At 29.6% G+C, this 16,032-nt stretch overlaps 1 protein-coding gene across 1 annotated transcript in view; it reads right to left on the bottom strand.

Annotated features, from left to right (window-relative positions):
- Positions 1-9,702, bottom strand: part of LOC111627625 (multidrug resistance-associated protein 4-like) — a 12,976-nt gene extending 3,274 nt beyond the window's left edge. Inside the window, exons 1-2 of the mRNA XM_023371209.1 lie at positions 9,575-9,702; positions 5,064-5,174 (exon numbers count right to left, since the gene is read on the bottom strand). Of these exons, the coding sequence (XP_023226977.1) occupies positions 5,064-5,174; positions 9,575-9,639 (176 nt within the window). The 5' untranslated portion in view covers positions 9,640-9,702. The remainder of the gene's footprint in view (positions 1-5,063; positions 5,175-9,574) is intronic.
- Positions 9,703-16,032: the final 6,330 nt, after the last annotated feature.

Here is a 16,032-nt window from a genome sequence, read left to right as displayed (position 1 = left end):
AATTGTAGGATTACTTACCGAGTGTGTACCCTTTGACTACGCTCGTTGCTAAAGCTTGGTTTCGTCGCGGAACAGCGCATCAAATTGCGGCCGCGATTTCTGATATTATTTTTCTGCGAAAACTTCGTTGACCTTTGGAGACATCATTAATATAAATAATTTTTATGGCCGTTAAATAAGAAATGTTTCTTTCACAAGAAATGTATAAAATTACAGTACTTAACAGACGATAGGTCGCCTAACTCGCCGTAGCGTGACGCTAGACGGCGAAAAATATATATTTAATTATAATAAAGTTACAATAAATTAAGTTAATANAGCAGTGACCAATAAATATATCTGTCCAGGGCGACGTGTAGAAGTGGTGAGTGACGGATACATCCGTTAAATTCTTTTAGGGGTAACGCTAAAATCTAGCCAAAAACTACCGCGAAAAAAATTCACATAAAAATGAATTATGTAACAAAAAATGAATTATGTAACAACAAAGAAAAACTTTTATTTACTAGACACAACTGTTTACAAAATCTTTTTCCGAAACGGCAATGAGAAAAAACGTTTAAAAAATTTCTCACCTTTATTCTTCACTACATACAGATAGCATTATACCTGACTAACTCACTGCTGAAAGGTTATAGTCTTATACCCTTTGTCCGGGAAACAAGCTAGAAAAACATAACACCGAACAAACATTTTCGAATAACAAACACAAATACAGTAGATTTCCCTATAAGACTGGTTCCTATAATTACGATTCCTATAAGACGACGAAAAAATTGTGGCGGAATCCATACACAACGGTAAAAAAAACTCCTATAATTACGTAAATCGTCATCGGGCAGCCGAACTGCTTTCCCGCCGTCCAGCGCCACGGTACGGACAGTTTAGGTGAATAAATTGAGTTTAGTTTCGTCTGTACATATAATTATATATAAATTATATATAGATTAGGTACTGTACATATAATTATATATTAATTATATAAATTAGGTACTGTATATATAATTATATATTAATTATATATAAATTAGGTACTGTATATATAATTATATATTTATTTAATTTATTGTAACTTTATTATAATTATATATATATGCTTTCCGCCGCCTAGCGCCACGCTACGAAGAGTTTAGGCGAACTATCTTCTGTACAGTATGTAAATTAGGTACCGTAATTCTAATACAGTACTGTAATTTTATACATTTTTTTGTGAAAGAAACATTTCTTATTCAACGGCCATAAAGATTATTTATATTAATGATGTCTCCAAAGTTCAGCGAAGTTTTCGCAAAAAAATAACATCAGAAATCGCGGCCGCGGTTTGCTGAGCTGTTTCGCGGCGAAAACAAGCTTGAGCAACGGCGATGTCGAATATTGCACACTCGGTAAGTAATCCTACAATTTTTTGTTTATAGCGTAGTTTATACGATTATTTCCAAAAAAATATACGCATTTTGGAAATGTTGATTCGGATTATTCGAGAATCGATTAATTTTATGAATGAAAACGTTTCAATCAGCCATAGTCCGTAAACTTCACACGTATCTGGCTGTGATTGGCTGTGATTCCTACAAAATTGATTCATAAAGAACGGAACGTATCTACCGTCTTATAGGGGGGATCGACTGTACAGTAATTATAGTGCAATAAATATGATAATATCTATACAAAGTCCAACTCTGTACATACAAAAATTAATAATATATATAATGCACAGTAATTATTACATATATGTAACATACAGTGCATTAGTACAATTATAGTACATAAAATAATCCATAACAGAAATATAATTATAAAAACATTAATGTCAATCCCAAACATGGTAAGAAGAAAAAATCATCGGCCTTCCAGCCAACGCGGAGAAAAGAAACGGCTGGTACACCACTGATCTGGACGGTACCATTAAACATCTTTTCATCACCTATTTTCCTCCAGACAGCCACGAGGAAGATAAGTCAGAGAACAAAAATATCAGGAAAAAGTCCTCTACCCATTTATCATTGACAACGACAACTGTTCATATTTACAGAGGTGGGTGCTGCTATTAAATTTCTACAGAATAATATGGCTCGTGGCATTAACGGACTAACGGTCCGTATGGTAAAAAGGGCATTTTAAGCCATTTTTATTGCCTTCCTCTTTACCTTCATCTTGTGCCTAACCAGACACCAATTCCCAAAATGCTGAAAACACACTGTTGTGAAATTCATAACGAAAATTGGGTCTTCAACTTAGTCAAAGCCACAGATCTGAGATCGATTAGCCTTCTGCCCGTACTGGGCAATGTTCTTGATGGACATCAAATCAATAGAATTAACTACCATTTCAGGAATAACAATCATCATCAAAATCTGTTTGGCTTTGTCCACGGGATCTTTACCTATTGTGCTTTCCACCGTGTAATCCAATTCATAGACAGTGCTTAGAAAAATGAAGAACACATAGCGTTGATCTTAATAAATTAGAGGAATTCGTTTAACTTTCTGTGTTGGTCATCCTTTTTTTGGCAGTTCAAAAGCTTTATCTGTCCACAAAACACCAGCTATCTGAAGGGTTTTACTGCTGGCATACACGACTTGGGCACACTTGTCTTCTGGGCTGTCACCGAGGGTGACCTCAGGGTTCCCGGTCCAGGCCTAAGCTTTGCAACATCATATTCAACGACCTTCCCTGATGCGATCAGTGTGACCTTGGCTACCAGGGATACACTGATGATACTGTAATCATGAGGCCCAATGAAAAGAGTAAGAAATTCCTGCAAGTAGCCAACTCTTTTCTCAATCAAATTTCAGAGTGGAGCAACTTTAATAAATTATTTATTAACCTAGTAAGATCACCTGCATGTTCATGTCAAAAAGGACCCAACTCAATAAACCATACTCGATGAATGAGATAAGTACTAAGGTAAGATACACCAACAGTATGAAATACCTGAGCATTACTATCTATCAGGGTTTGAAATGGTATATTCACATAAATCTGAAAAACGCTTGTAAAGAAGGAGGCCATAAAACTTTTCAAGTTTTTCTGCTTTCCTGCTGGAAAAAAACTGGGGCCTCAACAAGTATTTAACGTCTGGCCATCGAAACTGCTATCTATACTTTATGGTGCGCCCTTCTAGGGAGACACAGCGAACTAAGTACAGTACTACATGTAAAAAAAATAAAAAAGTACAAAATATTTCAGATTTTCTAGAACATTTTAACACACGATTTGCATTGTTTGACTGATATTATTCACACTGGGGAAATTTCAACTGATAATTTGTGTTTTAACTTACTGTTTGAAACTAATGGCTTTGCCACCAGTGAAAACCATAATATCAGTAGTGACAATTTCTTCATATATGACAAAAGTACTTATTATTTTACAAACTATTATCTTCAATTGTTACTTTTCCATTAAACTATATATAATAATTTCAAAAATATTTAATGTAATCAGAATTTTATAACTAATTCATTAAAACAATATTTTCCTATTAACACTTACATAAATAATTTAATAATTACATTTATATATAACACAAAACTGTTGACATTTAAATTAATTTATTTAAAATTTCTACATGTGTAACATTGTAGCAGTGTTATATATGGTATAACGCATAACACACATTAATTCTTCAAATTTATGTTATTCGCTGCAATATATACAATGATTTCAATTAATCATTCACACGTTTATGGGAATGAAAAAGAAAATCAGACAGATGTTGAATTAACAGTTTACTATAAATCAACTATATACTATGGATTTTGTTATATAACGTCAAATATTAAGTGTTCCATTACAGAAGTAACAATAAGTAACACATGTCTGCAAATAAACAAACGGCATAAGATTTTTATACATTTTCTTACAGATTTCAACTTGGTAAATATCAAAAAAATACCAAAAATATTTTATCTCTTTAATTTTTGTTGTTATACTCAGGTTTTTGTTTGTATTTAGCGTAAAATTTGTAGTTAACTTGAAATTTAGTATTCTTTTTTTGTATTTAAAATGGCTTTAAAACTAAGACTTCTCGCATTAATTTTATGAATTATAGCTGGACTTGGTAATAAATAAATAAAAATGTTAATGGTTGAAGAGAGTATTGGTAGGGAAGGTGGGTTAAGTACTTTTAGCGTTAGGAGGAAGATCGCATGATTGTATAGAAAGAGGTTATAAGTTGATAGTGAGTAATATTATTGGTGAGGTTGAGCGTGTTTCGACATGTTATCTGGTATATTTGGAATAGATATAAACATCCTGCTGTTGGATTAGATCATGTGTCAATAAGCTAAATAAGTTCAGTATCTCACTGGCCATCTAATGCTACATTCAGTTTATATCCAGTATTCGAACGCTACTGCGCTTGTATTTTTATTTCTGGAATATGGCTCGCAGAGGTTGTGTAATTTCTTCCGACAGCTTCTGTTATGTTTGTGGTGAATACACAATGAAAAGTGAACAAAGAAACATAAGTGAGTTAGTGAAAAAAGTTTAATTTGCGTATTTCAAATTGATACTTGGAGATCAAAATAAAGCAAATTTTTGGAATGAATGAGAAAAAAAAAGAAGCGTGGGACTCTTGGGGGAATACTAAGGACTATGACTACGAAACCATTATACAACGCATGCTAGCAGCAGCTTATGAAGCTCAAGGATGCAAAATGAGCTTAAAAGTTCATTTCTTACACTCCCATACTGACTATTTTCCGAAAACTTGGGATCTTACAATGAAGAACAGAATGAAAGATATCACCAGGATGTCCGTGATATCGAGAGACGTTACCAAGGAAAATGGGATGTCAATATGTTAGCCAACAACTGTTGGATGCTCAATCGAGAATCTGCGATCTTCAGAACATATAATTCAGCAAAAATATTTCATGCAGCTGGAAAAAATTTTTTTTCAGACCTGTGTAATTAATATGTAAAAAAATAAAATAAATGAAACAATATTAGTTTTTGTCTGATTATTTTGTTGAACTTGAAAAAATCATAAATGAAGCTGAAAGTATCAGGAAATAATAACTGAAATATAGATATTCAAAACTAAATAGTAAACTTACTTTTGAAGTAGATCCCCAAGATACTGTGAGGTGTGATATTGCGAGGCTTCGTGTAAATCTTCTTCTTTCAAAATTTGCTTTCTTCCTTTGTTTATTATAGGAAAAACCCAGCTGTAAAGTAAACCAGTTACTTATTAATTAATCTTGTTTAACATAATTTTTTTGTACTGATAATTTTCAAGTGACTGTTGTTGTAGTTAACTTACAACGCAATGAACGATTTTCATCTATGTAAATCATTTATCGTTATCACTGTGATAGTTTATACAGAAGGAATTGGCAAAAGCATTTTAGTAAAGCAGTATTAATTAGCGTATAATGTATCATTATTAAATTAACTACTATAATTACAAATGTGCTTGACACACATTCTTGAACAAAAAGCTATATTTAATTAACGCAGTTGTTACTTTATATGTAGGACATGAAATTTATTTGCACAAATTGCATTTTTCTACTTTTACTGCTTTATTCCTTATCTAAGTATAATATTTTATACGTCATAACGTTTTAATGTTCTTGAAAAAACAAACGCATAAAAATTCAAAAATGAACACTTCAAGCACACATCTGACATGTGACACCAACATAGTTCTTACATTATAATTTGTTATTTTATTATAAAGTAACTTACGTGCAACAAAGCTTGATAGAAATTCAAAGTTTGAAACATTAAACGTAATTATTGTTATAATTTAAATTTAAAATTTGTTCCAAATTTATGACTATTTATAACGCATATGCGATATTATCACAACTAAACAGTTATGTCTAAATGAGTGTGCTTTAAACAAAATAAACATACAACATTGAAGTTCTAATAGTGAATTAAATAAATTAAATTACATCAATATTCGAAGTGATAAGGAAAGTGTATTAACAGAGTGGTATTCCTTTACAACTGAATTATTAAATCAGCCAGTGGTTGACAGACCATCAAATACATAATTCTCGTGCTGAAGTCTATCTGACAAATAGTTTAACACAACAATTCGATTGTAGACAAAAAGCAGAAATTGTACTCTTAAATTTCGTTTTTCGATTCAAATTATTTAAAATCTCAATACTACAACACGCTAAAATCTAATTACAATGTAAAAGTTCGTACCAAAATGTGAGTGAATATCAAGTATTTAACTTTCAAACATTAATTCCTAAAGCTAAAATAAATTAATTTATAATCACGTCAACAAATTACTACCATTAATAATTGTGGATGGTTTCAAAAATTGTAATAATTAAGTCTAAATGCAATAGATTATAAATGGTTGATCAATGGATCAAATATCTCTTAGATAAATAAACAATTGGCGAATTCGTATGAAGAATTTTTTTAAGTTTTTGAAAACAAAAGTTGATTCAAAAACAAGTAAATTTTATTATATGATATTATACAAATGCTACAAACTTGCTTTGCGTTCAGAATGAATATTTACTATTTACTAAATATTTAGAAATTATATTTAGGTACGTCCTGACACTGTTAATAAGTTAATTAAGAATTGTATCATTATTTACTAGAAAGTCACTACTGTAAAGTAAGATCATCTGTTCGGAAATGGGTCTTCAAAGAATTTAATTTATTGAAAAAAAAACATTTTATAAATACTGTTGTAAAATTTTCTCCACAAAAATCAATATAGAAACACTTTCAAATTCAAGATAAAAATATATTTGTTAAAAAATTCAAATAAATTCATAGATTTATTTTGACTGGCCATAGAACAGCGTTTTTCTTCTGTGGTTAAGAGATTTGTTTTAAATATTACTTCAGATTATTATCTGTTTAAATTATTCACTCGATGTGATAAACGTATGTGAAGATTTGCGAGGGTTAAATATATTTATTTGATAAATATTTTCATAATAATAACTTCCCATATTAACTGTCACGTATTATATATGATATTTAAACTATGTAACGTATAGTTTCAACAACTAATTTCTAAAAAGAAAAACATTAATACAATACAGAAAGAGTCTATTCTTGCGTTAAATATAATGAATATTTTTTCCCGGAACTATTGAGTGATTATTTGTATATTTAATAAAACTTTCGGTCAATTACGTAAAGTATACTTCAAGGTAAAAAGGTTTAGCGTGTTATCTTTGTTCGGGAAACCTTGAAGTTTCGTCAAAATGCAAAAAAAAGGTATTGTAAAACTAACGTAAAGATTCGTCACTAATATAATTCTAACTTAAAATGCTTTTTCATGTACTTAAAATTCTACAAATATATGCAAAGGAAGAATTACTTGCGAGTTGATAAATATATTAAAACTAATAATTTCCTACGGTAAAAAAAAATTTCAGAACGACTTGCTTAAATTTTCCGGAAAAAAGTATTAAGGTATATCAAGATAAAGTTAAAATTACTTGTAGCTTCACCGAATAAAATATATTATTTAAGAAATATCCGTCATATTATTTATGATGATTTGTTATAAACGTTCTTTCACAATACCGTTACAATCAACAATAAAGTAAATGATTTGTTTTATATACTCTTTCGCACAGGGGTGTCGTTCCCACTATGGAATGTATGGAAGACTCCATACATCATATTGTTGCAAGTATGGAATTCCATACCTTAGAATATTTAAAAAATTATAATCTAATGCAAGGCAAGGAACTTATGCTTTCTGTATGAAAAGAAATTTTTCCTTGGATGTTGACCAATCGAACTCTTACATAATCCAAAGTATCGAAATTTTTCTAACTCTAAGATTTTACGTGCGGTTATCGAGATAACGAAGCATCTTATGGACAACTAATTCAAAAACGCCTAATTTTTAATAAATTAGAAAATTTTCTTACCGTTAATTTTAAAAAATCTATTATTTTACATAGATTTTTGTGTGAATATTTTTGTGTGACTATTCATTGGTTGTAAAAAAACAAACACGAATTTATATAGTTACAATATTTTATTTACTATGTAAACGGGGGTCCTGCTTCCGCGCACGTATTTATGTAAACTGTCTAAAAGTCTCGCCACGTAGACTGACTTGGAAATTTTTATTGTAAAAAATAGTCTTTCAGTAACTGTGAAAGTGCGATTCGAATATTTGAAAAACTTTTTTTGCATAAAACTTTTGTGTTATATATTTTTACATTTTAAACTTTTGTTTAAAGATTATTTCAATGAATTATACAGTATTAAAAAAGCGTTGGATTCAGATCTTTTGGAGATTAACTTTCATTTGTTAGCTGTAACGACCTCTTTCTAATCTGTTTTGAATATATCTTATTTCCGTATTTTTCCAGGTTAATGAATGTAATTAATTTTTATTTGTTAGTTTTATTTTATTATTTTAAATTTCATTTATTTCTAATTTAATGGCATCAAGTCGTCACAATTTGTCACAATTAGCTTACTAGTNCTGATAGAGTATAAAAAAGTGTTGGATTCAGCTCTCTTAGGAATTAATACTGGTTTAATTGGCTGTGACGACCTCATGCTAATCTGTTTTGAATATATCTTATTTTCAGGTAAATAAACGTAATTAATTTATTTCGTTCATTTTTATTTGTTAGTTTTATTTTATTATTTTAAATTTCATTTATTTCTAATTTAATGGCATCAAGTCGTCACAATTTGTCACAATTAGCTTACTAGTTGTATCATGCACGGAATATTGCGTATATGTTATAATTACTGATATTATGTACGGACATTCTTTGTACAAAGATAAATTTTTTACTGTTATACTTACTGTATCTGTTTGTAATGCACAAAGTTTGTTCGTGTCACTATATTCTGTTCACCGTACATAAGGTATTTCTACATTGTACCAAAAATAACAAATAACAACTCATACAAAAAATTCAGTTATTAAAAATATACAGGTATACCTCGCCTTACGTCGGTAATTGGTTCCAGGAAAACGACTTAAGTCGAAAAACGACGTAAGTCGAATTTACTTGTCTCCGAATCTACTTGTCACTAGACTAAACTATAAATTACTATTCCCAGTTCTGTATTTTATTTATTAATGCATTTTTAATAATATATGGTTAATAAGAATCTATTTTAAGCTTACAAACAAATAAATTTTAGTTTTTAATAGAGTACAGAAAAAAGTAATCTAAATTTACGAATGCATGTACTGTACTGTAAATACAGTACATACTTGTAAATGTGTATATTTTAATATGATTTTATGTGCTTTAAACGCTTTTCTAGTGATATTACGACTTCAATATTTGTGGCGGACGGACGTAAAGTCGAATAAAATGACTTAAACTTGATTTTTATTTTTTCGTATACTTTTTTGACAAACGACGTATAATCGGGAACGACGTAACTCGAAACGACGTAAGTCGAGGTATACCTGTATTTATAACGTCTGAGCTGTAAAAACCGGTCGAAGTGTAGTTGTAAAAGTCTTGTTTATATAAAATTTGTTTCGATTAAAGTTTAAAAGGTTACACTTCAAAATATAACATAATTAATACTTATTTATATTATAGAATTTTAATTATTAATCAGATAAAATAATAATACATACCAGAAAAATATTCGAGAGAAAACACCAGCTGTATCGAATGGGTTACTTGTCTCTTTCCTGTCCATTCTCAAATAATTTCTCTCCTCTACAATTATCTGTACGATGCATACGTAGTCTTACTCATGAAGTCTATACATCTATCAGATGATATATAATACAGTATTTACTTTAATATTTGAATGTTTAGCGTGTTATTTTTTATCAGAAAACCTTGATGTTTCATCGGGATGTAATTAGCAGTTTAATTATTATTCCACTACATACAGATTTGTCACTGATATAATTTAAATTTAAAATGCCACAAAAATATACACAGAAAGAATTATATGACGATTAATAAATATATAAAAATATATTTTTATAATAAAAAAAATCCAGCAACCAATTCCTCAACTTTCCTGGCAGATAGTGCAAAGATATATTTAGATAAAGTTAAAATTATCTGTAGCACCGTTTAATATAAGATATTAAAAAATGACAGTTACGTTATTATTTATTATAAAATGGCAGAAAGCTTAATTTTTAAAATAGACATCAATTAAAAGAGACGCCCTTCTGTCTCCTCACTGCCTGACCTTCTGCATAGAGATGTACATAGGGAATAATAGAGCTTAAACCCTGGGTCTCCAATTGTCAAGAGCCTACAAAAATTGAATTATTACCAAAAATTTTTAATACTTTTTCATTCACAACGAGCACCATTCGTATAGTAAATATAGTTAATATTAATAATATTATAATAATTATAATTTATCGTATTATTTGTTTTATCGTAATCAATGTAAAGATTTTTAATCTAACAAAAACTGAGACCCCATTGGACTTTAATAAACCCTAACCTAGATCCGCCCTTGCTTTTAACTATTAAGTTTTATCATCATTCATGTTCCTATAATAGATAATTTCACAAATTTTGTTTTTTAATCGTTACCTCATTTTGAAATATTAAACGGAACAGACAGCAATACGCGCTTACGCACACAATCACGAACAAACCTTTTTCCTTATTTTTCTTTTCAAAAAACAACCGAAATGAAATTTAAAATATAGCAATCAATAATATACACGTGAAATGACATTTATGTAAAATTATTCAACAGTTATTCGTCTTTCCATGCAAATCAAGTACCGTTCACATTATTCGAGTAAATTTCATAAATGTTAAGCACATTGGGTAGAGATATCATCAATAATTTGAAACGAATTCATCGTTGACTATAACCAAATATTCAAAGCCATTTGTTATAATTTAAAAAATCCAGGAAGAAATATATTTTTCGAATAATGTAAAAATATACAAAAGAAAACGTTAGAAAATTTTTAAGCATTCTTTCTCAATTTCTGTTACAATCGACCGTAACGAGAATGACTTTGCTTAATAGCCTCTTCCGCGCGTGTATCTATAACAATTGTTAAAATTTCAGAGAATCGAATATTTAGGAAATTTTTATTGTAAAAAGTTTTCTGTCAATAATTGTAAAAGAACAATTCGAAGTCTTTAAAAAGTTTCTTTCTAAAGACTTCGAATATTATATATTTAGGTTATCCATATGATATGTATGATTATGCATACATATCATATGCATTTCTTAATATCATGCATATTCATGAATAATGTACATGATACGAATAAAATGTAAAAATCTCTTTTTACGTTTTAAATTATTGTTGTAGTTTAAAGATTATTTTAATAACCGATACAAAAAAGCACTTATTTAAGATATATTTATATTATCAGAGTTGTATAAACAGGTCGAAGTGCAGTTGTAAGAGGCTTGTTTACATAAAAAATCTGTGATATTTTTTACACCCGAGATGGGTTTGCATTTAATATTAGATTTATGTTTTGTCATGCACAAAGTTTGTTCGGTGTTTTCGTTATTATTCTGTTTACAGTGCATGCCGTATTATTACGTTGTACCAAATAAGTAATAAATACTAAGTTATACAAAAAATTCAGTTACTAAAAATATATTTATAATGTCTCAGTTCTATAAACCGGTGGAAGTGTATATGTAAAATTGTTATGTAAGAAATTATTACTTTTGTATCGCTAATTGCTACCTTTAGGATTTATTACTTTAGTTCATGTTTGCAACTTGCAATTAAAATTACTATAATTAAAAACAAAATAATAATAATAATTATGTAGCTTAATTTTAAGTTGTATGTTTATCATGAACTATTCATTTTTATTTCTTCGTTATAAAATACAATAATATATAACATAGCCAGAAAAAGACTTTTCGGATGGACCCGGATGGTTTCTTTCTCTTGTGAGGATCCGAATTCGGATGTGTTTATATCATCTCACCATAAGATCACATCGTAGTCATACTTTCATTCCTCGGTGTCATAAGATCACACTGCAGCTATACTTTTGTTCAAAAACTGTCAACTGTTACACCTGGGAGTTAAACATCTGTTAAGTTCTCAGGCGTAATAACGACGCTTTCTCATCACTTTTCGACCTAATATTTCCGTTTCAACAATCCAACATGAAAAACAGAGAACAAAATGAGTCCGTCGTCACCAGTTCCCCGATCGGACCACTCCAGTTACCCTGTGCCTCGCGTTTGGATATTTCTTCGCTTTTGGATACCTCCTCGCCTAATAACTGTGGAAATAAGAACTGTCTTCTGTCTTCTGAGTCCAGAACTATCTTCTTTTGTGATTTCATACAAGGTAATTATGGCCACGCGAACTTCTGTAAACTCTCTCTCTCATATCTTAATATCTAATACTTATCAAATTGAGAAATGTATCTAACAGCAGCCCTAATGTATAGCCTATCGTTAACCATTAAACAATTGTTACGTTAAAGAGTCTATGAGTAGGTCACTTCCGGTGCGCTGTCTCTCCTTCTATCTCGACTCTGATCGCTCCGTTACGCGACCGCTCGTGTGACCTAAATAACGCGGCTTCCGTGTTCGCCGAGACGCGGTGGTGTCAAAATCAACATATAAAAATTTAATATTAAACAAAAATATTGTTTAAAAAATGGAAAGTTGTATTAATTATAAAAATGAATTCAATTTCTGAGAGTAATGAAAAATATTATCGACGTACGTTTGTAATAATAATAATAATAAGCACAGAGCCCAAACGGTTAAAGTTCAATATTGACATATAAAAATTTAAAATTAAACAAACATATTNGTCTCTCCTTCTATCTCGACTCTGATCGCTCCGTTACGCGACCGCTCGTGTGACCTAAATAACGCGGCTTCCGTGTTCGCCGAGACGCGGTGGTGTCAAAATCAACATATAAAAATTTAATATTAAACAAAAATATTGTTTAAAAAATGGAAAGTTGTATTAATTATAAAAATGAATTCAATTTCTGAGTAATTAAAAACTTTATCGAGATGGGTTGATAATAATAATAATAATAATAATAATAAGCGCAGAGCCCAAATGGTTAGGAGTTTAAAGTTGAATATTACCATAGAGTTAGGGTACGTCACGAGAACGCACACTAGAAAGGGATTTCTTGAAATTCCCCCATCACGGGGGGAGAGAAAGAGTATTAAGGCTTACCCTGAAAAACTTGGCTTCTATTGTACTATTTTAAATGCGGTTTTTTGCGTTTATGCAGAACATAGAACATATTTTTAGATTTATCTAAAAATTCTCTTATTAGTCTGGAAAAAGGTAAACCTAATTCTTGGGTGATTCTGTGAGAACGAGTAAGATTGGCTTACCCGTTTTCACAAATAAACTTAATAATCTTAATTTTTTCTATCGTTACTTTTTGCCCGAGCAACGCAGGGCTTATCTGCTAGTTAAAGATATATTTATATTCTCTGAGTTGTATCAAGAGGTCGAAGTGTACTTGTAACTGTCTTGTTTATATAAAAAATCTATTATTGTTCCTAGATTAGATAAGAGTTGTCTTCTTTCAAATCAACTGTATAATATACATAAATATAGGTGGAATTAATTCTTGTTGTTAAAGAATAGGCCATACTGAACCCATTGCCAGTTCCCCTAACGTAGAAGTTTTGACTCGTAAAAATTGTCCAGAAAACGAAAACAATACTCCCAAGAACATGTAATTTGAGACGATCTGTCAAGCTGATAATTAAAAAACAATTTTTCTTTGGGTGATCGTTTGCAACCTTTCTTGAATACCATTACTTTTGTTATAGAAACATTTGTAGTCAATGCAAGATTTCTCCAGAATGGCAATTTTACTTTGTAACATTTTTGTCGTATGAGCAAATAGTACAGTGTGGTCAGCATATATTGATACAAGTAGTAGTGGTTTGACACATACTGATTACAAAATTAATTTTCTAATTACAAATATGAGACATATTGATTAATTCTTTGATCACAAATCATAATTAAATTAATTTTATTTCAACAATAATTTAAAATATTCCGTTTAACTATTAAATTTATTATAAAGTTAAATGTTACTAATTTCTAATAATAAGTTTTTAAATAAAAATATCTTAAGTGAATCGAAACGTCACAATTTGAAATAATATCACATCCAAAGAAAATTTTTTAGGCCATAGTAATCACAAATTGTTGGAATAAAATCGTCTGACATACGATTTCCCGCGCTTTTCCATATTTTCAAACGAACAACGGTTGTCAAAATGGGAACGCCAATCTGGCAACTTTGGAAACTCGACCGCGGATTGGCTGAAAGAGATCGTACGACCAGCGGACGTCTTATAGCGCTACTAACCGCTGATTGGTGGAATTTCATTTCTCTCAATCGGTATAAAAAGATTGAGCTTAGGCGGGAAGTTTAATTCGCCTAGGACACATCACGGGAACTCACTTTCGTCTAGCTTCGCCTAATCTGGCCTAGAGGATTGTTTCGTCTCGCAGTGTGGTAACTAACATTGGAAGGAGTTCGTCGCAAGGTGTCCTTTTCGACGGACCTGTTGTCGTGGATTAAAAGTATTTGAACTTTGTTACACCTGAAGTATTGCAATAGTTATTTGTGGACTTTTGTAACTGTATGTAAGTTTTACTCGTAATATAAAAGTTTTGTGGAAATTCAGTAACGTATCTTCTTGTGAATTTGACTCAAATGTTAATGAAATTAATTATCAAATGTTTTTTACGATTAATTATCTCTTCTAAGCGAGTAGGTGTCAGATTTTTTTCTAAATCACTTTATGAACAAATTTTTGTTTTGATTATAATCATGCTCTACTTGAATTATTTTATATATCCGAGTAAATTAAAACATGACAATTGTGATTAAATAAGTTTATTTTATTTAAACTTTTCCAGTTTTTCGTTCACTTTATCTAAAACATGACATTTTAGTAATAAATGGAATAACAAATTTTGCGGATTGTTGACAATATATTCTCGGTCACTTCTCGGTTTTTAATCGTCGGTATTTTAAAATTTCTTTTATATCAAAATTTTGTATGTATAAACTAATAATGCTGAAAAAATTTGAATTTCAGCAACTATATTTCAATGAAAGTTTAAATTAACATTACAAATTAATTTGAAAATGTTTAATTTTCAAATTAATTTGCAATAACAATTTTTACAGTGTGTTCTAATATTCAAGTAAATTAAAACACGACAACTTAATATTATAACAATAAGGCAAAGTAAAATAGGTCAATGTAATAATTATTTCAATTATATCTGTTACTTATTTATTAAGTATCGCAAAGAAATCAATGCTATCAATGTGGCAATAACAATTTTTTAAATATTATCTGATCTTTGACACTAAAGAAGTTCATATGTAAACAATTGTAGTAGAATGTTCATTGATATACCGAATGTCTTGTCTTTCAATTTTTGGTATTATATCACTATTATATTCAACTATTTCATCCATTTTATCTAATTGTTAATGTGAAATCTGTAAAAAAAAATAATTTTTTAAATTTATATTGTAGTTTAATTGAAATGAATATTATGTTTTTAAAAGTAAAAAAAAAATTAGTTACTAAAATGAAATGAAACTAAAAGATTATAAAGTATAAGAATTTAACTCAAATTGTACAGTAGCAATAATAATAATAACATTAAATATGTCTTTCTTCAAATCAAATTNTAATATTTTAATTAATTTCTATACATTTAAATTTATATTACTGAGTATTTATTTAAATATAATTAAGAAAGCGTTTAAAGAATATTAAACTCCAAGAAAACAAAACTCTGATTATAATTGCATAAAATTTGTATTTCACATGATAGATATAAACCATGTAAATAATTGTCAAGTCTTGCTGATTTTTCATGTCGTAACTGTTAAATTTTAAAAATAAATAATAGATTCATTATAAAAATCAGTTTACTGAACTCTTTAGAATGTTTTTCTACAAACCTAAGCTCCCTGAACAGTGTGTTAAGCAGAGATTTTCGTCGTAAAGCATAAATGCCTGTATATCATGTATATCGAAACATTCCAATTTTCAACGCGAGTGTTGAGTGTTGAAGTCAACAATTTGACGTCATCA

Source organism: Centruroides sculpturatus, unplaced genomic scaffold, assembly GCF_000671375.1.
Source record: "Centruroides sculpturatus isolate CEXI.00-Female unplaced genomic scaffold, Cexi_2.0 scaffold461, whole genome shotgun sequence".
Lineage (NCBI taxonomy): Eukaryota > Metazoa > Arthropoda > Arachnida > Scorpiones > Buthidae > Centruroides > Centruroides sculpturatus.
Note: the sequence above shows the minus strand (reverse complement) of the source record. Positions and strands in the feature narration are given on the sequence as shown.